The sequence below is a fragment of the Scardinius erythrophthalmus genome (assembly GCF_964197995.2).
Source record: "Scardinius erythrophthalmus genome assembly, chromosome: 15".
NCBI lineage: Eukaryota > Metazoa > Chordata > Actinopteri > Cypriniformes > Leuciscidae > Scardinius > Scardinius erythrophthalmus.
In genome coordinates this window covers 11,956,255-11,983,438 of record NC_138235.1, presented here as the reverse complement: position 1 = coordinate 11,983,438, position 27,184 = coordinate 11,956,255, and the positions used below count along the sequence as shown (strand labels likewise).

Here is a 27,184-nt window from a genome sequence, read left to right as displayed (position 1 = left end):
AATAAAGTTTACGTTTAAGAATGATTTAGTTTGAAAAGTAGGCTTGTGTTTAAAATAGCATTTGCTTTGATATTTTTATATAATGCAATGATGTTCAGACATTTTTAAGTGTGGCTTAAATGTCTAAATACTTGTTTGTACACTAAATAAATATCACTTACATAATTTGTGCTTCACATGAAAATTGTTATGAAATATCTGGGTCATATTGCATTAAATGTAAGCCTATTTTAAGGATCATTAGGGCTATTTTACATTATTTTTCATGGCGATTAAGCACATAACCCCCCGATTTTTATTAGCAAATTGCAAAAGAATCTCATTCTCAGTACAGCAATAAATAATATAATAATAATAATAATAATAATAATAATAATAATAATAATAAAGACATATTTAAATTGCAACAGTATACATTAAGGTATAATTTGTTGAAAACATTGAGTACAGAATGCAACTTATGCTTAGTTTATTAATAAAACAATATAAAAACAAAAGGCACAATGAAAAGAAAATCTTAAAAAGTTCTTATTTATATGCAAAATAAACATTACTCATTCCACTCTTTCTATATATGTGTTCATGATATTCACATAATGTATAATGACTGTAATATATATATATCTGAGGAATATCAGTGCAGTGCTGTCCTGCAAACACTAAAAAATAGATAATTTGAGATATTTGAGAGAGGTGCTGAAGTGCTTGTGTAAAGAGGGACAGAGATGAAAGAGAAGGCCGGAGAGAGACAGACCTGTGCGCAGGTGTCACATCTGTCCCCACACAGCATCAGTCAAGAGTCTGTGTCCCAGCCGTCACATTCAATCTAAAACACCATCACAGGAGAAACTCCCCCGACGACTGCCGTCTCCTTCCCCTTCATCCCTTCTTCACTTCACCTCTCGCTCTCTCTGTCTGCCTTGCTTTCAGGTACGATCACTTGAAGGTTTCTTTGGCTTCTTTATTGTAACACTCAGTGATGTTTATTTGAAAAATAACAAACATACATGCATTCCGAAACTGCGTTTGACAGTCAAGGTTTCACAAGCTCAGATTAACATCCAGACTCCCACCTCTCATATTTCAAATATCTTGAAAATGTGTGTGTGGGTGAACAATATTAGGAAGGGAGAAAAAAAGCATTGTTTGCTTAAAAGAAAGTTTGTATTTTTTCCCCCGTTGACATTTCCATCAGTCACAGAAAAATTCTCTATTTTTTTTTTTAATTGTTAACTAATTATACATTAAAAAGCAGTGTTTGTTTTTTTAAACACTTTTTTTGTTTTGATCTGCACAAGTTTTTGCGATATATCCCCATGCGTGTACATTTGTCTGACCTTGATCAGAGTAAATACTCGACTGCATATGGCAGTAATAAAGGGAAAGAGTTTCATGTTTGATCTCTAGTGTAGCATCAGTGCAGATTTGAGACTCAGACCTCCCTCTGAGGAGGAAGGCCAGGCAACGGCTTATTAGCTCTGTAATTATCATACGCTTGTTCTGTGAAGGACACCCGCTGAGCTCGCCTCAACACGTCCAGATCAGTATAAAACAAGCTCGGGAGTCTTTAATGATGAGCGCATGGTGTGCCAAACTCTTAAATGGTCATATTCTGCACTTTTGAAGCATTTCATAAGTGCACTTAGTTAAGGATTTCTGCACCCCAAACATAATTTAGTTAGTTATCTACCACTGATCGAATTAAACCAGCTTAAACCAACTGCTACTGTGCCTTTAAGACTTCTATATGTAAATGACTGGTTAACCTTGTAAGTGACTAGTTCAAGGTGGGCGGGCACATGTTATTGAATTTACTGATGTTGATGATTTTTGAACAGGTTGTTTTTGCATCGTTTCAATTCATTATTATTTGAAAAGAGCAAGATCCTGTTTTCCAAGATATGAATTAGCAGGATGAAAATGGCAAGTGGAACTAGATTTGTTGAGTTTCTAAAGACAATGTGAGAGGTATTTGCCCATTTTAAGGCCAATTCAGACATCAACCAAAGTAGAGTACGCCACTTTTCCGACATTCCATGACCTGGCAAAAGCTGATTGAACATGTTCAATTGGAGAAAACAAGCACTGACCAATGGCAACAGATTCAGAAGCAGGGGTAACACACTGATCAGACAAAACCCAATGAACGTGTCTTGTCGCCGTTGGTTCAATGTGAACTGGCCTCTAAACCGGTACACAATGTTATCTTTTTGACCAAGTTCCCTTTTGACCATTAAAAGTAAATGTAATAGTGATACTTTCCTCAAACACCATTAATGAATAACCTTCACAATATTCTTCACAGACACTCACTTCAAAGTTCCTCTTTCCTTATGAAACAATTGTCTCTCTTTCAGGGATGTTACTCTACTTTCACTTAGTTTCAACTTCCCAATTTTCGTCTGCCACTCGATGAATCTTTTGTCTTCATTTCTTTTCTTCTAGGTTTTCCGATCGCGCTTTCTCATTTCACACAAAGGGTTTTTTTCAGTCAAAAAATTGGAAGAAAAACTAAACAATAAAAGAGACTAATTTAAGTCAATATGAGCTGTCGAAAGGAGCGCGGCTCCCAGCAGGTCCATTAGCAAAACAAAGTCACAGAGAGAGCTGGAATCACTCGCCATCTCCTTGTTATCGGCCCATTACTCACTCTACCTGTCTAACTCTCACACCGGAGTGAGCTGATACATTTCACAACTCTAATAGCCCTTTACTACTGAAACTGGATCTGTGAAGATCTCTTATTATAGGCATGTGTTTTCAATGAGAGACCAATCAAAAAATGGCAACTAACTCTTAACCCCTTTAAAGGCAAAGATTGCCAACGGCCCCAGATAAAATTACAAATTAAGGTCGTTTCATGCCTGCCTACATGTGGAAGTCGAATATTCAAGCTATTTATCCATTTTCTACCCCTGAACGAAAAATCAAGCCAAATTCATGCTTTTTTTTTCTCAACAAATATATGTGACCCTGGATCACAAAATCAGTCAAAAGTTGTACAGGTATATTTGTGGCAATAGCCAACAATACATCGTATGGGTCAAAATGACAGATTTTTCTTTTATGCCAAAAATCATTAGGATATTAAGTAAAGATCATGTTCCTTGAAGATATTTTGTAAATTGCCTACCGTAAATATATTAAATATATATGTTTGTGAGTGGATGCAGCAAAAGCGCAAACCTAAATGGACAACTTTAAAGGCGATTTTCTCAATGCTTAGATTTTTATGCACCCTCAGATTCCAGATTTTCAAATAGTTGTATCTCGACCAAACATGGTCATACCCTAACAAACAAAGCTTAAAGCTTATTTATTTAGCTTTCATGCAATACATCTCCATTTCAAAAAATTACCCTTGTGACTGGTTCTGTGGTCCAGGGTCACATATAATTATTCTACAAATATACTTGGATGAACTATATCCATTCATATGTATCAAAATATTATACTTTATCTTATATTTCCAATTTATTTACAAAATATTGTGTCATCACACTTTAACCCCCTAATCTGTATGACTTCAAACCAACAGATTTTGCTAAACGTAGCGTAAACTGCTCAGTATGTATTGTAGAGAGCAGTGAATTGTAATTCAGCTACAAAGAAAGGTTTAGCCTGCCCAAACGCACTGAAATATAACAGATTTAACTGTCCAGACAGATGGACCCATGAGGAAAATCCTCTCCTCAGAAAGCTCAGAACAGGAACTCAGTTTTGAAGGAGGCGTCAGGAACGAAGAAAGCTTTGTATTTGTTCTATTACACTGAAACAAGGAGAGACAGATCTGGAAAGCATTCAATCAGAGAGGAAAAGCAGTCTAAAGAACAAGACACTGACAGAAAACCACATCACTGCCTACATCTCCCACTGGACCGAGGGAGAGAACGGAAAGAGAGGCACAAATTGGAGACAAAGCGATCGCAAGCTCCCCTTATCTCTGTGCAGATGAGATTTCACATCAGGCAGCTGCTGTATATCGCCGCAGGGCTGAGACGAGATGAGAGAGAGAAGAGAGGGAGGGGTAAAGGAGACGTCCCGCTTGTGTCTGTGATTCTGCATCGGCTGCATTGATCAGCTGGAGTGTAAACAGAGTTCATAAGCTCTAAACCCCAGAGCCAACAAAAATGGGAAATGAGAATGCTAACCTGAGCATGCATATAAAGAAAGAGAAGGGGAGGATGAGAAAGAACACAGAGGTGCGAGCTGTGGCATAGTGGTTAGTGCATGTGGCCCAGATACGCTGAGCTGTGCTGCTCCTGTTTCTCCTCTTTCCCCTAAAAATTCTGATTCTTTCATGATAAATGCTGTCATGATTAAGTGATTAAGTTCCCTTATTATGCTTTTTCAGATAATACCTTTCATGTAGTGTGTAATACAGCTGTTTGTAAATGTGAAAGGTCGGCAAAGTTTCAATGATAAAAGTGTACAACAAATAAAAGTATTGCCACCTAAAAGAAAGAATCAATTCTGAACTGCTGAAATGAGTCGTCTATAATTCCAGTCTTAGGCCGTGTGTCCACCAAAGCATTTTTAGCCAGCTGAAAGCGCTAGGCACTCTGCTGAAAACGCCTAGCTATGGGCACTTGAGAGCGTTTTGGCAGCGTTGCGTTTTTTTCAGTTGAGACACTTTGCTTGTTATGATACGTAATATCCGCGAGAGTGTTACTAGTATCTCATTTCACACATTTTGTTTCTGTGCGGATTCTATATTAAAATGTCGATACAATGTAACGTATTTTCTTTGGCTCTTGTTTTAAGTGATTTTGTTCCGTTATTATGCTTGTTGTCGTCTGTTGACGTTGTACAAGCAGAATGTGGCGGTTGGTCGGTGTGGTATTAGTCCCGCCCCTCCTCCACTGTGATTGGACGGTTGGGTAAAAAGTGACAGTGATGAGCGTTGCGTTTTACCCAAAGTTGAACATTCTTCAACTCTCGGCGACCAGTAAAAAACGCAGAGCGCTCAGCGCTTCAGCGTGAAAAAGACGTTCAGCACCTCGTTACGCTCATGCCGTTTTAAAAACGCGGCGCTCCCATTGAAAACAATTGAAAAAACACACTAGCCGCGTGAAAAAAACACTTTGGTGGACACACGGCCTTACTTTCTGCTCGAACCTACGTAGGTTTGTACCAAATCTGCATAACGCCAGCCTATGGTCTTCATTGGCTGCCCGTGAACAACATCTACTTTGACTCAAACACTGTAGTTGTAGCTGAGGCCTGAAAAAGTTTGCTTAATGTTGTCAACATGTCAACGCGAAGCAGAGTAGACCAATCACAACAGACTGGGTCATCTGACCAATCAGATCAGAGTAGACCAATCATAACAGACTGGGCCATCTGACCAATCAGAGCAGAGTAGACCAATCACAACAGACTGGGCCATCTGACCAATCAGAGCAGAGTAGACCAATCACAACAAACTGGGCCATCTGACCAATCAAAGCAGAGCAGACCAATCACAACAGACTGAGCCATTTGACCAATCAGAGCAGAGTAGACCAATCACAACAGTCTGGGTCATCTGACCAATCAGATCAGAGTAGACCAATCATAACAGACTGGGCCATCTGACCAATCAGAGCAGAGTAGACCAATCACAACAGACTGGGCCATCTGACCAATCAAAGCAGAGCAGACCAATCACAACAGACTGAGCCATGTGACCAATCAGAGCAGAGTAGACCAATCACAACAGTCTGGGCCATCTGATCAATCAGATCAGAGTAGACCAATCACAACAGACTGGGCCATCTGACCAATCAGAGCAAAGTAGACCAATCAGAACAGACTGGGTCATCTGACCAATCAGAGCAGAGTAGACCAATCACAACAGACTGAGCCATCTGACCAATCAGAGCAGAGTAGACCAATCACAACAAACTGGGCCATCTGACCAATCAAAGCAGAGCAGACCAATCACAACAGACTGAGCCATTTGACCAATCAGAGCAGAGTAGACCAATCACAACAGTCTGGGTCATCTGACCAATCAGATCAGAGTAGACCAATCATAACAGACTGGGCCATCTGACCAATCAGAGCAGAGTAGACCAATCACAACAGACTGGGCCATCTGACCAATCAAAGCAGAGCAGACCAATCACAACAGACTGAGCCATGTGACCAATCAGAGCAGAGTAGACCAATCACAACAGTCTGGGCCATCTGATCAATCAGATCAGAGTAGACCAATCACAACAGACTGGGCCATCTGACCAATCAGAGCAAAGTAGACCAATCAGAACAGACTGGGTCATCTGACCAATCAGAGCAGAGTAGACCAATCACAACAGACTGAGCCATCTGACCAATCAAAGCAGAGCAGACCAATCACAACAGACTGAGCCATGTGACCAATCAGAGCAGAGTAGACCAATCACAACAGACTGAGCCATCTGACCAATCAGGGCAGAGTAGACCAATCACAACAGACTGAGACATCTGACCAATCAGAGCAGAGTAGACCAATCACAAAAGACTGAGCCATGTGACCAATCAGGGCAGAGTAGACCAATCACAACAGACTGAGACATCTGACCAATCAGAGCAGAGTAGACCAATCACAACAGACTGAGACATCTGACCAATCAGAGCAGAGTAGACCAATCACAACAGACTGAGACATCTGACCAATCAGAGCAGAGTAGGCTCTTGGGAAGGAGGGATTTAGAAAAAGACTGATAAAAGAGGTGATGATGCATTTGAATGTTTTTTGACATTGGATGTATGTGAACCTATTGTAGGAGACCTCCAAAACAAAAGAAATTTTAAAAATAGCATGGCACTTTAAGCACACATGCAGGACACGTCACGCAGTGGTGCTCATGCAGGAGATTTGAATCTGGCATGCAACGTGTGCCGATCAAGTCTGCACAGATCGGAGCAACTGCTCTGGACAAAGTATGGTTTGAATCCAGCCCAGATCCCATTCCCTCTCTTTTCAATGATCACTTCTTGTCAAAGTCTAGAACAGCTGTAGAATAAAAATGAGGCAAAAGCCCCAGAATTAAAAATAAATAAATAAATAAATAAATAAAACCCAGCAAGTGAGTTTTAATGGCATTTTCAAGTGGGAAATCTTCCCACCTGCACTCAATTAAACCCAACAGATAATGCTATTACACACCAATCCATCACAAACATTATAATGAAGCGTCCTCTACCTTCTCTCTCTACATCTCAGACACAAACACAAGCAAATATATGACGTCGAAGAGTGTGCTAATGCATTAGGTACAGAGATAAACAAGGTGTTAGTGGGACACCAGGAGGAATGGAATTAGTTCCATCTACTTAGAGCGAGCCGAAGAACAACGCAAAAAGAGAGACAGGGAAGAGAAAGAGACAGCAGAAGTAATTAGATTTATGAGGGATGCTAATAAGATTATTTTAACACCACTTTACAAACTGTCAGCAAACAGAAACTCACTATTTATACAGCGGTAAAGTCACAAATAATTGTGTACATTTTTTTCGTCCTGGTAAAACTGACCATCATCTGACAATCTTCATTAACGTCATGGTTGCGATGCTGATGAAACAGTGAGCAACCACACAGATACACACGCACACTCTCTCAATGGGAAATGTTCTCTTAGTGGACAATATCCAGGTATTGTTTGAGGAACAAGAGGACATTTTGCTCATTAAAAGTCAGAATGTCTCTCGTCGGCTTTGAACAATCGCTCTAATGAACGAGTTTTTCCTATAATCCATGTTTACACTGTTATACAGCAGGGGGCGCTATTATGCATCTTTAGAAAGAGTACTGAATCTCCAGATCTAAAAACAAGCGAAGAAAAAGCAGAAACAAGCAACAACAGCATTGCTTACGCTCAAGTAAGCTAATGCCATCATCACGTTTAACAGCATATCATAACTCAGACATTCATACAACAAAATATTCTACATAGAAGCTGTGAAAATTTTGTGAAAATGATCAAAACCTGCCGCTGGTTGGTAAATAATAATAATAAAAAAAACGCTGACAGGGACAGAAAATAGATCAAATGAATTACGTTCATATTCAGTAGTCATTATAATTGGTTATAAAGAGTTTGTATGTCACAGGCAACATGAACCCATGTGTACAATACAGTGCGTGAGAGTGAATGAATGTGTGTGTATCAGGAACCGCTAATGGAAGTTCATTTCTTTGATAAAGATCAGTAGCGCGTTCAGTTAATTCTTTTCATTTCTTTCATCACGCAGAGAAATGAAAAGTCAGAGTGTCTCACGGTTTCCAACCTTGAAGGGGTCAGACGATGGAAAATCGAGATCGAGACGTACTACTCAAACATTCACAACTCAAAACTACCCCTCTGTCCACATAGACCATGTGTTGAGAGACTAAACTGCAAAAGATCACAAATTCTTTTTGGAAGTAATAAACAAAATGTTTTTGACATTGTTTTATTAAAATACAATTTATTTAAACAAAACTCTTTTGTGAATGTCTTGAACTAAACATGAGTCGGACATTATTCGCTACACTGTTACATAATTCGTTACACTGATTCAAACCGATTTGTTGCAAGTTCTTGAGGCTTTTTGAGTGATTCATTAAAACAACATGTCGTCTATATGTATTATTATATTCAGTTTTTTTTTCTCCTCAGCACATGTGATTTAGACTAAAAACTCAGATAGATTCAGCAAGGACAACCAATCAAAAAAGAGGTCATTTAATTACAAAAGTATTAAAGGTACAGCAGCAAATTCAGCTTGCTTAATTTAACACACAGGAGAGAAGGTCAAAAAATAAGAAACTGTTTTAGTGCAAGTAACCTTGAGTCACATTTCACAGACTCACTCATCATAATCATCTTTCCATATCTCTTTTTGATTCTCTCTGTCAGCACTCAGACCTGATGGATCTGATTCAGACTCCACCAAAGCACATACGACACATGGCTGCATTTATGTGGGTCATTACTGTGGTCAGTCAGACTGCAGGAGACAATCGCTTAATTCACACATGAGCGCTGATTTACCACACTGTAAAAAGACATCAGCTGACTTAAAAAAAAGGGAGGAGACCCATCGCCTTAAAATTATTAGGTAAATAAACTTCATGCGTAATTGAAAAATTAGGGTATGTGGAATTGTCAAGTTCACATAACTTACTTTTTCAATTACGCATGAAGTTTATTTACTTGATTTTAAGGCAATGGGTTTCCTCCGTTTTTTTAAGTTAAGTCAACATTTCACCAATGTATTCAATTCAAACATGGCCTTGAAATGAAAAGAAAATAATTGCATTTAGGATAAAGTCTCAATGTGTGTGTGTGTGTGTGTTTTGGACACTCACATGCTTCCAGTGGCCGAGCTGCTGTCGGTGGGCAGAGAGCCGTTGGAGCGCTCCATCTGGGCCAACCTGAACGGACAGAGATCGACACCAACATGAGACCAACATGGCAGCATCACAGTGTTTATTAGGATTAAAAGGAGGTAGGGTATGGATTTGTGTACCTCCAAGACTCCACCATGGCTGAGCATGTTTATTCATGTGCTGGGTGATCAATGAGAATATAAAACTCCAATCCTGTATAACTCTGTGCTCTCTCTCTCTCTCTCTCTCTCTCTCTCTCTCTCTCTCTCTCTCTCTCTCTCTCTCTCTCTCTCTCTCTCTCTCTCTCTCTCTCTCTCTCTCTCTCTCTCTCACACACACACACACACACACACACACACACACACACACACACACACACACACACACACACACACACACACACACACACACACACACACACACACACACACACACACACACACCCACACACACACACACACACACACCCACACACACACACACACACACACACACACACACACACACACACACACAGAACTGAAGACTTGTCCCGATGGATTACAGTCTCATAGAGTTCCTATAATGGGATAGGGGCTTCAGCCGTAGTCTATATTCACAATCCCATAATAACTGCCTGTGTGTGTGTGATAGTGACATTGAGAGAATCTAGCTGACGGTGAAAATCCATTTTCAAGTCTTTATGGGTAGAAGGTCAGACCTGGAGGCAGTTGGTGCATTTGTGCATGCGTAGTATGTTTTCTACTTTTTTCTTTGAGCAGGTGTAAATCGAATTGATACGCGCCTAATATACTCTATGTGGCACCAGATTAAATTGGCTTCGGCGGAGAGCCAGAGGTCTAACAGGGCGTGTGTGCATTTACACTGCTCATCTGTCGCCGCTTTCACATGTCTGGCCCTGCGGTGATGCACTCTGACAAACTGACGGCAGCGGATCTCAAATCATGACCGAATTACTGTTATTACTAATGCTAATGATGACAGAGAACAGGAAATTATTCAGAAATTACAAAAAATATTAGTATTTTAGTCATTATATCTAATATTATATATTATTATATATTATCACTGCAAAAAATGCTTTTCTTACTTAGTATTTTTGTGTTGTTTCCAGTCCAAAAATCTAAAAATTCTTAAATCAAGAAGCATTTACTAGAGAAGTAAAACTACATAAGAAATTCTATTTTGTTTTCAGATAAACAGAAAGTATCTTAAGTGATTTTTGCTTAAAACAAGCTAAATTATCTGCCAGTGCAGTAAGAAAAATAATCTTGTTTTAAGATTATGTTTTTATTAAGTTTTTTTTAATTAAGTTTTTTTTTCTTACTGCACTGGCAGATAATTTAGCTTGTTTTAAGCAAAAATTACTTAAGTTACTTACTGTTTATCTGAAAACAAAAAAGAATTTCTTATGTAGTTTTACTTCTCTAGTAAATGCTTCTTGATTTAAGAATTTTTAGATTTTTGGACTGGAAACAACACAAAAATACTAAGTAAGAACAGCATTTTTTGCAGTGATCATATTATATCTAATAATCAGTACATGTAACTTGGACTAATTTTAGTTATTATTGGGGCTAATTAGGGAAGAATGAAGCCATCAAATAAAAAAAAATGTCATGGAATATTGCAATATTTATTATAAATGATTTAACAGTGCACATCATTATTTGTTTTTAAATTCATGTGTCTCATACTTTTTAACCAAAATATCTTCCCCTCCCTCTTGCAGCGACATCTCTTCCCTTCTCTGATGATGAGGGCGGGACTATAGCCTGTCACTCACTTAAGATCCACCAATAGCAAACCACAACCATCCAATCAATTCCCCACAGACAAAATCAAGCCCCGCCCTACATTTGTTCTTGTTCCAGAAAGGTTTCACTCGGATATACGCCACAATAGGGAAGAAAATACTATTGCAACTTACATTTTATGCCGACTTCAATGACAATATCAATGATCAACAGAACCCAGAAGACGTTTTTTGATGTTTTGATCTACAACAAAAATTACACAAACCCATAGCGAAAAAGCGGATTTTTGTTCATTTTTGCTCAAATGTTTATTTTTGTAAACGTACGATTTTAATAAGTAACTAGATAGACAATTTGGGGTGTGAGTGTGTGCAGTAAATGTTGTAGAGCAACACATCAAAGTATAGTCAAGTTATTTTTACCACATTTTACTCATGAATTGAAAACCCCCATTATAAAACCCCACTGGAAAATCTCGAAGGAACCATTAGTCTTCCAGCTTCTGAAGTCATCCCTGTAGATCTATATTCACTGTATACTTTTGAAAAATGCTTAGGAAAGGCCTATGACAGACTTATGTTCAATGATATGAAATAAAACAGACAAAAACAGTCAGTTATTATACTGAAAGTTTGCATTCATCACAATAATGTGATGTCTTTGAATTATCTTACTTTTTTGTTTTTTCATTCTTCCTTTTTAGTAACACTTTTTTTAAGTAAGTTGATGGTTACACGTTACTTACTATAGTAATGACAGTTAATTATGCATAGTCATAAGCAACTAACCCTAAACCAAACGGCAACCCTACAGTACAAGGGTGTCCAGTCCTGCAGAGTTCAGCTTCAACCCCAATTAAACACACCTGAACCAGTTAATCTATGTTTTACTATGCTAAATATTCTGCTTTTGTGGGAAAATATCCTTTAATGATTCAAAGGCCTATTGGCTTTAATCTTCAACAAGTTTGCCATTAACCCTCTGGGGACCAAGCTGTTTTTGGGGTCCTTGAGATGTTCTGACATGCCTTGACATTTGTGCTTTTTTCAGTAATTTATAAACATGTTAATGGCAAAGGTGTAAATTCACTCTATATAGCACAAACAGGGCTACCATAATATGCGAGCAACGTGTATGTAGATGTTTGTATTTTTAAGAGAATAATGTTTATGCGTGGTTATTGGAAAAAATTAAAATGAAAGTTGCTGAATTAAGACCACAAAACACATATTAAATATGTGTCCACAAGACTTTTGACTAATGGATATTGTCCCTTTGAGTTCTAGCTTCAAAATGATGTAAAAATAGTCTTGCTTTATCGTTCACAAAAAAAAAAAAAATACATTGATTTAAATGGTGTAAAACAGGTTTTGCTTGGAAAGCCAATATGCGAGGGGGAGGAGTAGTTTACACCTTAGATTACAATGTCCCACCCACTCTGCATAATTAGCCATTCATTCAGGTGTGACACTGACTGAGCCACAATGCAAGGACAAAAGATGTATTTAGAAGAAGACTTATATTGACCATTTAAGATTTCGCTTACATCTCTCTTGTAAATATGTTTTGCTATTTTATTAAAAATGTTACAATTACAACAATAATTACAATTTCAACAATATTTCAAGTGTACTCTTTCTTTGTAAAAAAAAACAAAAAAAAAAACAAGATTATAGGCCTACATTTTATCATATGTATTCATTATAGTGGTGGGCCGTTATCGGCGTTAACGCAGCTTATCGCGCGATAAAAAAATATTGCCGTTAATCTATTCTCCAAGTTGGGTTGGGAGCTGGCTCAAGCTACACAAGTTATGATGACGCAATCTACCCGCGGCCGCGAGGTACACTCGGCTGCAACGCATCATATTCGTCGTCATCTTAAGTAAACACGGCTGAAAGTGAAAGCTGGTGTAAAAGATCGGTGCTGGTGCAACATCCATTATTTGGACTTGGTTCGGATTTAAGCCGTCCGACGTAGACTCTGTGGTGTAACAGTTCGGTAAGTTAACACACGACTAATCCGTTCTACCACCTCAAATTCAAAACGAAACATATCACTGAATACCAGCGCGCGCGTATTATTCCCAATATATCTGAGTGGTGTAGAACAATATCTCTGTCTGCGCCCGATTTAAAGAATCGTTGTTGTGTTTCTTTTCAACTGAAAAGACATCAGTTAGAATATTCTAATTTTAAATTTGGGGTTTCATAAGCTCCAAGCCATAATAAACATTAGACCTACTTAAGTCTCTGCAGCTAGTGTACTTAAATTTTATTTATCTCCAAAATTATGTTGTATACTTACAGTTTTGCACAATATATGTTCTCAAAACTACATGCACCCTTTAAAAAAAAAAAAAAAAAAACATTTAGCAGTTGTTTAGCAGGGTCTATGTAACCTGTTCTGAAATGGTTTTATTATAATATCGTTATCGCAAGAGGCTGCAATGTATATCACAATATGGATTTTAGGCCATATCGCCCATCCCTAATTGATAGCCTATAGTAGTTGATAATAACATAGGCCTACCTAATGTTGCCTACGGACGGTAACAGTACAGTAGTAACTTTTTACAGTCTATGAGTAGAACAGCTTTCTCAAGCAGTTTGTGATGCATTTTGGAAACAGGAGATGAGTCCCTGGTCTAATGCGCCACCTGGCTTGAGAAACCCGTTCTCAAAGACTTACTTTTATAGTCATTATTTGGGTAGCACACATATTCTGAATGCCTTCGGCAGAATTCAAATGAGCCATTTTAATCTAGATTAATCTAGATTAATTTCAAAATTAATCTAGATTAATCTAGATTAAAAAAATTAATCTATGCCCACCTCTAATTCATTAGTTTGAATATAGCCAACATTGGAACATCTAACATCTTAGTCTATGAATTTATTTTTGACAAAAATAGTATTTTTTTGCAGTTTAATACGTTGCTTATACAAATACATTTTATTTCAACATATTCCAGTCGATTTTTACTCATCTCAGTAGGCTATAGCAAAGCAGTTTATTCTTTCGCACACAGACGCGCGATTCATATTTAGGCTAAACAGTCTTTACAAATATGTCCCCTTCATTCATCTCACAGAAAGGCGAGTCATATTATAGAAATGCGATTCATCTTTTTGCGGTTTACATCCTACACTAACGTTATTCCATAACGTTATTCCACACGTGAGAAAAGAAAACAGCCTACCTCACTCCTCAGCGGGATCTGCTCCTCATATCAGGAGATATTGCTCCTCATATCAGCACTGTTCTGAGGAATCTTTTCTCCATAAGGTAGGCTATAATGTCTCACTCGCGAGGAGTCACGACGTGCTTTGTTTACAGCTGATGTGGGCGTTTCACAGGTCTGAAATAGTTCTCAGAATTTGCGTTTGAATAGCACGCGTTCTCCGGGGAGTGGTCACATTACTGTGAATTAGCTCGTAATGAGCTCGACAGGAGTCGCTCTCTTTTTATACAGATTACAGAAGCTGAGAATATTTGTTTTTTATATAAATGACTTCATTTAACAGATGCGATCTCAAGCTTTATGCCCGTGGGTTTGTTTGCCTGTTTGACTGAATTTTCGCGGAGTTATAGATCATTTTCGAACGCGTTTCAAATGGGAGTTTACTGACAGAGAGAAGGCAGAAATCGCATCATGTTAATTTTTCTTTATTTGTCAAAAAGCAAAACACTTTATTTTTATTGTGAGTATACAGAAAAAAAAATAGAAACTGAACAGGATCGATTGATGTATTACACGAAAATGAAAGATCAAAATTAACAGAGCATTTAGTGTTTATTTGCATTGCTAAAAAAAAAAAACGAGCAAAACGCGCGGGCGCGTTTGTGGTCCCCAGAGGGTTAAACATTTGTTTACACTAAATCAATGCTTTTTATAAGAGAGGTCACAGATAATTTAGCAACAGGTAGGGTTCAGTTTACGGCACAGTTGATTGACTGTTGCACAACTCTGAATGAAATTCAATGACTTCAATGCTGTAATGTGATTGGTTATCAAGGGCACACGTGACCCAAGTTAGCCGTAACCCTTTCTCCAATGGTAGAGACACGGACCCTAGAATAGCTAGAAACTTCCAGGAAAGTTGGTGCTAAACACTGCAGGACAGTGGCCCTCCAGGAGCAGCATTCAATTGATAGCATTTCAATTCATTTGATATTTAAATGATTGACATCCATAGTTTTCACTAGACAGACATCTGTAATAACGGTACTTATAAAATGATATGAGCACAGTCAAAGTCCCTTTAAGTCATTTCACTCGGCGGCCATCTTTGAAACGCCTCTCGGGCAGCAAGTGCAGCTCCTGTCTCTTTGAATGGGGAAACATCAAATTCTCCAAAACTGTTCGCCAAGCTTACGATTCAATTTCATATTTGAAATCACCAATGAAATCTGACAACAACTGTCTCATAAATTTTGTTTCTAAACACTCGAATCATGACAGAAAACAGCATTTTTCAGGCTGGATCAAGCTAATGCGCAGTGGAAGTGCGTCTGACTGTTTCCATGGGAACCAGAGCTTCTAACGGCTGCAGTGATGCGATGACTTCACCAATCGCCGATTGGCTCTTATTTAGAAGGCGGGACTTAAGGCCCGTTCACACCAAGGACGATAACTATAAAGATAACGATAAAGATATAATTCTAAAAATCGTTCTCCATATTAAAGAATAACAGAGTTCACACCACAAGGCTATAACGATAAAGATATGAGGAACGATATCGTTGGGATCACTTTCAGAACGATTTTTTTCCAGCTGTCAAACGATAAAACACTGACAGCCAATCAGAATACATTCTAATTTAAAGGTCTCGCGCATTTAAAATGGATCTGGATCATCCGGGCGCGCGCATGCTTAGAATAAAAAGACCGTTATCAATCGTTGGTGTGGACGCATATATAGTTATCTTTATCGTTATCTTTATAGTTATCGTGCTTGGTGTGAACGGGCCTTTATTCCGCCATATTGAGCGTTGCATTTTTCCCCATTCAAAACAACACCAGTGTTAGTCTTGTGTTATTCTATAGTGTATACATCAGTGTGGTTTGTGTACTGTGATGCTGGCAGTGAGATATACTGACCTGCTGGCGTACTTCCCTATCTGTGAATGCGTGTCGTCATGAGGGAGTTGTGGTGACGGCGATAGCCTACGAACAAAAACACAAGCATAAACAAAAACACAACCGAAAATAAATCAACGACAAACATTAAACATGTCTGATGATCTACAGTGAAGGCCGTGTGTTATTGGGACGGACAAACTGAGGAAGAAGGTTAGACAAAAACAATGCTAAAAAAACTAAAACGGGGTGGAGGGGGGCGTGCGAGGGTGGATCTGCCATTCTGCGCGTGCACTGATGTGAGCAGCATGCTGTACTGATGCTTGACTGAAGATACTCACTCGTACTGCTCTGGACACATGCTGATGAGAGTGACCGGACTGCAGGAGGGAGAAACAAATACAAAAACAAGAGGAAAGGAGGGGGGTGGGGGGGTAGGGGAAGGGAGGAACAGATTTTTTAGGGTCAGAGGTCACACAAATTGGAGGTCAGATCAGATCCAGACAACAAAGATGTGGAAGAAGTGTCCTGGCTGAAATACTCCTCCAGTACTGTAGGGGGCAGTGCAGGATATTGAGAGATTTCTGTCATTCTGGATTCATAGCATGATTCCTAATGAGACTTTGATACCTTTATTACCTTCATGGTGCGTTTTGGTACTCTCTGCTTATATTGTATGGAAAAGAGCATCATGAACATTTTAATAAAGGCCTGGTTTTGACTTCAATAAAAAAAGAGAGAAAAAAAAAAGAATCAGACGAGTGATTAAATGATGATCCATTTAATAAAGCCTCTTGTGAGCGTGTCAATCACATCATCTTTGCGCACACAGGCTTCAGAACTAGGGGGATCAGATTTCCAAACCACTCTTTAATCTGTCATTTATTTTAATTCCACTTCAGTGTCTTTTAAAGTGAAAACTTGCTGCTGATCGCACACAGCGCAGAGCACAGAAGATCAAACGCTCTGCTCTGAGTTTAATCAGCTGGAGACCCTAGTGAACCCATGATGAAAACTGTCATATTTGTATTTAAAGAGGACCATACATGAGGCCAGAACTGCAAGAGGAGAAATTCAAGGTTAGATCGGTTAATGTTTGCCTTTTTTTGTGAAATCGTAAAGCAGGGACATTCATATTAATATCCATATCCAGCCTGGTCTCACTGTTATTAAGTAAGTATTAATACGTAACATTTAAGTGTACAAAACATACTTTTTATACGTTTGGATAGATGCTGTAACGTACAATATGAACGTCTTGGCAACATTTAAACGTAAACATTAATATGTTTTTACAGAGTAAATTTTTTTTGGTGTATTTTATGGTTCTAGAGTCAGTCACAGCATAGGACTATACTAAGAAAATGCCTTTTGTGTCAATAAACCCGCAATTCTGACTTTTATCTTGCAATTCTGACTTTATAACACATTTGTGAGTTAATATCTCAAGATTCTGACATCTTTTCTCAGAATTATGAGATATAAACTCGCAATTGCGAGTTATAAAGTCCAATGCTAAGGAAAAAAAAAATCCTCAGAATTGACTGACTTTATAACACACAAATGCGACTGTGCAATCTTTATATCATGCAATTCTGACTTTATATCTCCCAATTACGTCTTTATTTAAAGAATTTATTTCTCACAATTGCGAGTTTATATCTCACAATTCTGACTTTATAACACGCAATTCTGACTATATCTGAATTGTGAGATGTAAACCCGCAATTGTGAGAAAAAAAGTCAGATTTGTGAGATAAAAAGTCGCAATTATTTTTAAATTTTTATCCTGTGAAGGAAACAAGCTTCCATATGTTTCATTGTATATGAAAGCACAAGTAAATGTACGTGTGGTAGAATCACACTATACGTAGAAATACACACGAATACTCATGAGATCACGTCGTCAAATCCATCACGCTGCAGGAATGAGGCATTTTGCCCTTTTTCACAATTTATGTGGAGACAAGAAGTCTAGGATGAGACTCTCAGACACAATGACTTGAAAGCTCTTTTCTTTTTTTTGTAAGAAGGTCAGTCAAGGCAAGAAAAGTGTCCTTTTATTTCATTTTTAAAGAGCAAAAGTTAACATAAAATGGCATCCGCGGCTCATTTAACTTTATTAATTCCAGTAGGTCAGGAACTGATTGGATCTCGAGCTTCTCGACACACTTGTACTAATCTATCATTATTATTAACTATTATTGCTGCAATCATTACATTCATGTTAACCAACATTGCGTAACTGTGTAAACTAATGGCAAGATTTCAGTAGGTAAATATAAGAGTTGTCAATTTTGGTTTCATGGTGACTTTAACCATGTAATGTTCAATCAAAATGTTAAACGAAATTTTTTCCAGTGAAACAACTGACTCTCTGGCGAGGCATGGCGGACTTATCCAATTATTTAGTTTAAAATAAAGCCCGCCTCTCCACAATTGTCTAGAATAATGTGCACTGATGATATGTTTGACCATGAAAATGTATTGAGAAAGTCAAAAGGATCCATTATGATTTCATGTTGACTTTCAGGGTGATGGAAAGGTGGCTGAAATATGAGCCATGTCCAAAACCAAGCGATCCAGTTATCTAGGCTGTTAAAAGGCTGGTTTGCTGTATCACTATGTACAGAGCGCGGAGTTCTGTGAATTAGTGCTGACAGAGTCAACAAACACGAGCTCTCTAATAAAAGTCGGTCAATATCCCCTGGCGCTTCTGAATTTCATGAAAACCAAAACTGCACAGTTTCATTTTGCTCTTGCAATCTGCTCTGAATATATTCCAACCGCGGTCATCACTCTTTGTTAAATCTGACACGTGGCGATGCTGTCGCGCACCGCAGCATGTCTGTTCAGAAACCTGAAAATCGAACGTTACATGAAATGGTCTGATATCACAGCGAGCTCAGTTGGGCTCAATGTCACGTTAACGTGGAACGACAGTCATTCCGGCTCTGCTCGTGGGGGTTTATAATCAGCACCAACTGAAGAAATGGGTCATCTGACGTTCCTTGTCATTTAGCGGAAGACTCTTTCCCACACAAATTCATGAAATGGTCCCACTGGAAAACCAGAAGTGCCTTAATCAATGGTAGTTGACGGAAGATAAGGCAGAAGTGGGAACTGTAACTCTCTGCTTTCATAAATTGGCCACACTTGGGCTCTGTTCCAAAAACAGGGCTGCTTTTTAAGACATTATACGGTAGGCACGTTCCCAACGCTGAGGCTGTTCCAGATGACAGGCTGCTAAATCCTGCTGCCTTCCAAGACACCTTCTTTTGTTTATAAAGACAGCATCACATGTATCTTTAGCAGAAAATGTATTGCGACAAATTCAGTGGAAAAAAATTCATCTAATTTGGCAGGCAAAATGAGAGAAATGTTCACATTTCCAGGATTCTTAGAAGCGCAAGTCATCATAGTTGGGTAAACTATCATTTTAGCATTTCCATTTGGAACACTGCTCATTTTATAACCCAACCGCACAACACTGCTTTATATGTATATGGTCAGACACTTGCATCTGTCATAATACTTGGTAACACTATTTCGATTGTCCACTTTAGACATTCATGTACGTCGTTGCAACTACATGCCAACTAAGTAACTTTGCAACTACATGTTAACTATCAGTCATTAGAGTATTAGTAGACTGTCTGCTTAAAGGTGCACTATGTAATTTATATCATATAATAATATCTTAGATCTTACCAAAATCATGCTAAGACTTTCAAGTTACGAGGTTGAGTCACAAGCTCTTTTTAATACCTTTCATTGGTTAAATATTTGCAAAACCCACACTGATTTCGCTCATGTTCAAGTTAGATAACGCAACTGACCAACAGAAAGCTGATAGGTCTGAAAGTGACTTCTGTGTGAGCTCCACTATTGACAATGGATCTTTTTTGCAAACGAAATTTTGCTAATGTACCGCACTTTTAGAAGGCTGAGACGAAGGCAGTGGACGGCAAGACAGGGTCTAGGTTTTGGAAGAGTGTTTGAATCTTTAGAGTAGCGGCTTGGTAGAGATATTTCAAGATATATCAACATTTCTGTGCAGAGAGAATATCTGCATTATGAAGCGAGACATGCCGACACTTCTCGACAGTTCTTCAAACCCTGCACTGTGAATAAGCTGGTTGTGTGAAGAGTGTAAAAGCTCTCCGCTGAAGAAACTTAATGACTGGAGGTGGCAGAAAACCAGAGCCTGAGGACAGTCCAATTAAAACATTTGCAACTGCAGATATTACATGCTTATATTCTCCTTCAAGATGCTTACGTTTCCATGTTGTCTCCTTCTAGGACCGTCTGGACGGGCAGGTATCCCAGGCGAGGGTGCTTTGCGAAATACTTCTTTGAGCGGAACTTGTTTTTTAAGACTTTGGTGAAATCCCGCATGTCTTCTCCTGAGGTGGTCTGAAAAGAAGAGGAAGAGAGATGATGGATGTGGAAGTGGATTTACTTTATTAACAACTGCTCAAAGCAACTTCAATAGAATAAAGGCTGAGAGTCACTAGTGGTGACCGCTTTGCAGAGCAGGCGTTGGTAGAGTCTATTTAGCAGTGTCACTCTGAATCTTTCACACTAAACTTTCAAACTTTTAAATTCATTACAGTATGAATTATTCTTCTCATCTAAACACTTGCTGTTCCACTGCAGTTACAAAATAAAATCCAACAAAATTGAACAGTTACTAATATAAACGACTGTTCAAAAGTTTGGCGTCTGTAAGTAAAAAAATTAATTGTGTAAGAAATACATTTTCAGCATCATTCCATCATTACATTGCACATGATCCTTCAGAAATCATTCTAATATGATGGTTGGATGCTCAAGAAACATTGTTATTATTGTCAATGTTGAAAACAGTTGTGATGCTTCATATTGAATGGAAAACGTGATACTTTTAGATTTAGAAGGGCATAAAATAAACAGCAGAAGTGTAAGCAATATGCACATACAAATGTATACACTCAACATTGGGTTTTTGCAGTGATGCCATAGAAGAACTATTGTTGTCTTAGTGTGAAGAACATTGTAAAACTCTATAAAGAATCTTTTGTGGAATGGAAAGGCTCCGTGGATTTTAAAGGTTCTTCATGGAACCATGAAGCCAATAAACAATCTTTATTTGTATGAGTGCACACACACACACACACACACACACACACACACACACACACACACACACACACACACACACACACACACACACGTAAAATGCAGTATAAAGAGAGCACATAGAGCTCATCAGCCCATAACTTCTCTACTATTTTCTCTCACACACACACTGGCAGACTCAAAGCACACACGTCCCCACAGATCCCACACTGATCCATCCACACGCATCTCATCCTTCATTTGTCTACTGAGCCGAGCTGAGGTGTTTCATTCCAGGATTTCTCCGTCTACGTCTCCGCACAGAGTCTTCTTCATCTGCATATATTAGCAAACCAAATCCTATTTCTCTTGCAGACTAGAAGACCAACCGAACAACAAGGTTGTGACAGTCCATATATTACAGAAGGAGTGTGTCTCCAACAGTTTGTCTTGTTAAACTCAAGTAAACCCACAGACCAACAGAACCCATGAACTCCAGATCTCTCATGAGAGTTCAACACGGCTGAAAACAAGAAAATCACGTTGTTTAATTACAACAGCAAATTGCCTTTACATTTTTCTTTAGGTTTTCTTACGACAGAACATGCATGAAAGTGAGCTAGACCAACCTGAATACATTTGTTTTAGCCTTCTTTGTGAGGAACATATCTCTTTTGCACATATGCATATGTAAACATGCTGCAGAAAGATGGATCAATGATGGCGGCATTGGTTTTGTGTTTCTCCTAAAGTCTATGTGGTGTTTAATATGCTTTAAGACAAACCATGTGCAAATTCATAAGTCGACAGCATTGCTGAGTATTTCCTCCTTAAAACTGCAGTGAACCAAAGACAGTCTCAGAAACACGCTTCGAAACCGCTGGTGTTTCTGACGTCAAAAACTACCCTGTAACCAATCAGATCAACGTGTGATCGTCAACCAGTGGATCTCTGAGCTGAGTGAGTGAGTGAGTGGAGGTGGGGCTCATTTGCATATTCATAGAACCGCGTATACTAAATGAGGCAAGGGTGTCAAGTTACATGCAAACTATTTAAGGCATTAAGAGAAAAATTCAAGGAAAAAACGTTTAAATATGTCATTTTGGTGATCAGAGATGAGTTTTAAGGGATAAAATGATGGACTACAGGGGGACTTTAAATGCATGCCAAGCACGTAGTTATATGTATAATATGTAGGCTATGATATTTTCATTAAATAATGATTTTAATTTGTGTCTGCTCCTCATACAGCTATCATATGGCATCAGACGACTTTAAATAAGGGCTGTCACTATATCCAATTTTCACTACACTATTACCTTATTATGTTATTTTGTGTCATCTATTTTTCGGCTAATGAGCCACATTTATACTAACGATTGTCGGGAGGCGGAGAGAGAGTTTGTAACCATTGCTAAACAAAACATTGCTTTTTTTGAGCTTGATAAACCAAAACTACATGCTTTCAAAGGGCCTTTTTCCATTAACATGAGAAGAATGAATCTCGTCCGTAAACCAATCTTGTATGTATTTACACATTGTGTTTTTCGACGGAGGAAGATTTATCAGACAAATAAGGCAACATGAGTAAATGGTGTTTTTCATGTTTGGGTGAAGTTTTCCTATTAAAAAGGACTGTAAAGTTCCCGCTGTAAGCGCGAGCTGAACACAGCACATTACTCATTTAGACTGACACTGGGATAAAGAAACTCTTCGTACCCCACAACTAATAAAAACCATATCACAACAACAAAAAGCAATATCACCACAATGAAAAAGCAATAACAGTGTAACAGCCCAACTGAGGGCCACAAAAAGCATATTCTGTTCAATATTGATCTTCTGCTCTCTGAATTCTGATGACAATATTTGCTGTTGAATCGCAATGAAATGTGTTTTATAAACATGTGTTTGTGGAGTGGGGTGTTTCTGGGATATGTGGGTTTGAAAGCAAATCCTGTCAAGATGAAGTAGCCGGACATTTCACAACTGCTGGTGTGTGTGTGGTCGAGGTCTGACGGGAGTGATGGATTCAGGATTACTGCTGCCTCCAACAAAAAAACAAAATGCCAACAAATGACAGGATAAAGATGATGATGATGATCCAAACAAAAAAACAATATATCAGCCCGTGGAAAGTATTAAACAGCGGCTGGTGGTCTCCAGAAAGCAGTTTCTAGCTCTGCACTGTCAACACAATCTTATTATATAACAGTTAGTTCTGGCCCAGTAATTTAATAGGACGAGCGTCGTTGTCTGAGCACTGAAATGTTTCACTGCATCACTTCTCTTTCCTAGAGTTACAATTCTATAGATCGCAACATTGTAAACCATTTTTGTTGGCGAAGCAAAAATAAAAAAGCCGTCCATATTGGGTTGGAAATGTCACTCGATATTAACTAGTTCTTTATAGAACTGTTTTATGAAAGTAATATGACACACATGATCAATATTCTTGGGCCTGTGGAACGTTTATTTGATGCTTCATAGAACAGCGCCATAAACGTATTACGGAAATGATCCACATGAAGTGACCTGAGGCTAAAGTGTTTTTGTTCAGGGTTATGGTGGTGCCTCACTGCTAGCATGGGGGTTCTGGTTATATGGATAACACAAAGGCTATTTCTGGAACGCTAAAATTGTAATATGTGCATATGCTAATGAGCTTTAGAACCTACAGCAGTTGTGTTCCTCTTTACTGTGGATTTCAGAAGTCTTATAGACAACTTTTATGGTGCATCTCTGGAGCTTAAAGTCGTCCTGAAATTAAAGTGGCAATAATATGCCCTTTTACAAAGTCTTGATTTTTCTTTTTTAGGCTCAACTGGAACAGGTTTTCATGATTGAATGTTTAAAAACCTATTATTTTCCCCCATATTTGTCCATTGTTGCAGCTCCTCTCTTCCCAGTCTGTCAGTAACTCTGTTTAGTTCCTGTGTCTATGAAGCCCCTCCTTCTGAAAAGCACACTGTGCTCTGATTGGTCGGCTGGATCAGTGTGTTGTGATTGGACAAGCACTTTGAGCGTGTTTGGGAAATGTGTTTCAGCCCATGAGTTTCAACACACTACTAACAAAGTCAATTAAGACAAGTCATTTCACTCGGCGGCCATCTTTGAAACGCCTCTCGGGCAGAGTGAAGTGCAGCTCCTGTCTCTTTAAATGGGGAAACATCAAATTCTCCAAAACTGTTCGCCAAGATTACGATTCAATTTCATATTTGAAACCACCAATGAAATCTGACAACAACTGTCTCATAAATTTTGTTACTAAACGCTCGAATCATGACATAAAACAATTTTTTTCAGGCTGGATCAAGCTAATGCGCAGTGGAAGCACGTCTGACTGTTTCTATGGGAACCAGAGCTTCTAACGGCTGCAGTGATGCGATGACTTCACCAATCTCCGATTGGCTCTTATTTAGAAGGCGGGACTTATTCTGCCATATTGAGCATTGCACTTTTTCCCATTCAAAATAATATGAGTGACACATCTTGTGTAATTCTATATTCTTTGCTACTAACCAACTCAACTAGGCCCCGCCTCTTTATTCTGCGTTTGCCTGAATTATTTAAATAAGGAATATTGTGAAGTGGGAGAAAATTCAAGACTGCAATGCAGGCGTTTCAGGGAGTTTAATGAAAATGCCATAACTGGATCTTCTTGTGAAATCGACAGACTTGTCTCTGGTGACGTATGCCAGCTTCTCCAGTCAATTAGTCCACTTAAACCCGCCCCTTTCTTCCCATCGCCTACAAAATCACATTCATTTTTAGTGCCACGCCCACATCTCAATACCCAATAATCAACAACTGACGTGTAGAACCGACTTACATTTTTTTCTTTTTTGATAAACCATTATACTTGAATGTACATCACAATAAGGGAGAAAAGATCTTTCTCTACTTCAGTTTCATTGTGACTTTAACAACTTTCGTTGAATGGAAAAGAGCAGCGTGAACATTCTTCAAAATTTCTCCTTGTTCTTTCTCCAGTGTTTTACGCAATAACAGCTTTGGAATGACATGACGCTTCATTTGTGGGCGATTCAGCTGCCTTGTGTTGTTCAGGGTCCCTCAGGGGGTCCCGTCAGCTCAACCCTCCAGTCAACCATCTTTATGACTAATGAAAAAGGAAACATTTCTTCTCAAGTGCTGGTGATTAAAGTTGAATCGTTTTTAAGTTGCATCATTATTCAGTCTAATTTGTCTGAATTTGCACACAGTCGAAGAGAGCAAAAATACATTTGTTTTCCTTTTGTCATGCTGATCAATGACAGTGACAGCTCTTCAATTTCACGCTCCGAAAATGAACTGCCGAGTTAAACACATCAAATTTCAGGTTGCGCACATGAGAAGAAGGAGGTGGAGGAGAAACTAGCCAACTCTCGTACCACGGGCTCCTGTTCACCAACCACACACTTCACAGTCCCAGCTGGAAGAAAAACTATATAGATGTGCTCCTGATGCGAAGTCAGTTCCTAAAGGCATCTAGCAGGATTATGCCTCCTATGAGAGCTAAGATTATAAAACAGCATTGCAGGTTTCCTTTACTTAAATAAAAATGTATCTTTTACTTAATATTTATATCTATATAGGCAATAGATAGTAAGGCTGCTCACTAGGTTTTGGAACAGAGCCATAGCTCTACCACTACTGAATGCCCACTGTAATGTCCATTCATGCGAATTGTCTCTTTTATGAGCTCTAGTTTGCGAGCTTCATTCCACATGCCTTAATTTGATGGGTAGAGAAAGACTGTAGGGCAGGCGATCACGCGCGAGTAACTCACCGGTGTGCAGTACTCCACCATTGGGTAGTTCAGTTTATGACCCTTCGCCGTGCGACCGGAGAAGAAACAACTCTGGCAAACGTCATAGTTGAAGTGCTTCAAACTGCGATATCTGCAAAAAGAGGGGAAAAAAAAACACTATTAGTCAGATAACATGCTTTCATTGTACGGAAAAGCAGCGTGAACATTGATCCTTTTCTGTTTTACAGAAGAAAGAAAGACACAGAGGTTTGGAGTGACGTGATGAGACAGAATTTACATTTTTAGATTATTCCTTTAAAATCCTTAATTCCACAACAGCCACAGATAATCTGTAGTTCCGTCAAACTATAATCCACTCGTTATTGAATTTGCCTGATATTCAGTCCTCTCGAGAATATTCATTCACTCCAGTCTTGTCACGCTTGATTCAATAACATCATTAAAACACTGTTTAAAAGTATTTTTACTAAACAGATTTTCTTCATATAAATGTAAATTGAGCGCGGAGGAGGCCAGCGCTGTGTGTGGTGTTTGTTTTTGGTTCCTTCTGGTCTCTCCAGGAAATGCAAATTCAATAGAATTTAATTCCTTCAGTGTGCAATATTTCCACCGTGCTGCTGCATAAATGATTAAATTATTTTATATTATTTTCTGTGTGATTTGGGTAATAAAAAAAAAAATGTTATAAAATACAATTTAATGAAGTCACTTCATCTTTTATAACATGAGATTTAGGCCAAATGACACAAAATTGAGAACCCATGTAGCTACAATAAACTTTATAACCTTTATGTAATGCGATGCACTTACTGCCATTGTAATGACGGACAAAACACGTAAGTCCACATGAAACGCGTATGAAAATTCAAAATAAAACCATTTAAATAGGACTGCCAGTTGATAGTTAAAGGGGTGGTTGAATATGATTTCACTTTTCTAACTTTAGCTAGTGTGTAATGTTGCTGTTTGAGCATAAACAACATCTGCAAAGTTACAACACTCAAAGTTCAAAGCAAAGGGAGATATTTGCTTTTAAAGAACTACAACAAACGGCTGGTAGAGACTACACAACATTCCTCCCGGGTTAGTGACATCACCAACCCTAAAATTTACATAAACCCCGCCCCCGGGAACGT

At 38.6% G+C, this 27,184-nt stretch overlaps 1 protein-coding gene across 5 annotated transcripts in view; it reads right to left on the bottom strand.

Moving 5' to 3' along the window:
- The window catches only part of utrn (utrophin), a gene marked incomplete at its 3' end in the record, with an annotated part of 241,125 nt that overhangs the window by 11,360 nt on the left and 202,581 nt on the right, over positions 1 to 27,184 (bottom strand). For 4 of the 5 annotated variants that reach the window (XM_081386596.1, XM_081386598.1, XM_081386599.1 and 1 more), the window contains 5 exons: positions 26,067 to 26,178; positions 20,457 to 20,593; positions 16,519 to 16,557; positions 16,199 to 16,264; positions 9,317 to 9,382 (listed from right to left, as the gene is read on the bottom strand). In XM_081386596.1, the coding sequence (XP_081242722.1) occupies positions 9,317 to 9,382; positions 16,199 to 16,264; positions 16,519 to 16,557; positions 20,457 to 20,593; positions 26,067 to 26,178 (420 nt within the window). Of the gene's footprint in view, positions 1 to 9,316; positions 9,383 to 16,198; positions 16,265 to 16,518; positions 16,558 to 20,452; positions 20,594 to 26,066; positions 26,179 to 27,184 lie in introns of those variants that run through there. The other variant, XM_081386600.1, reaches the window with a different exon arrangement.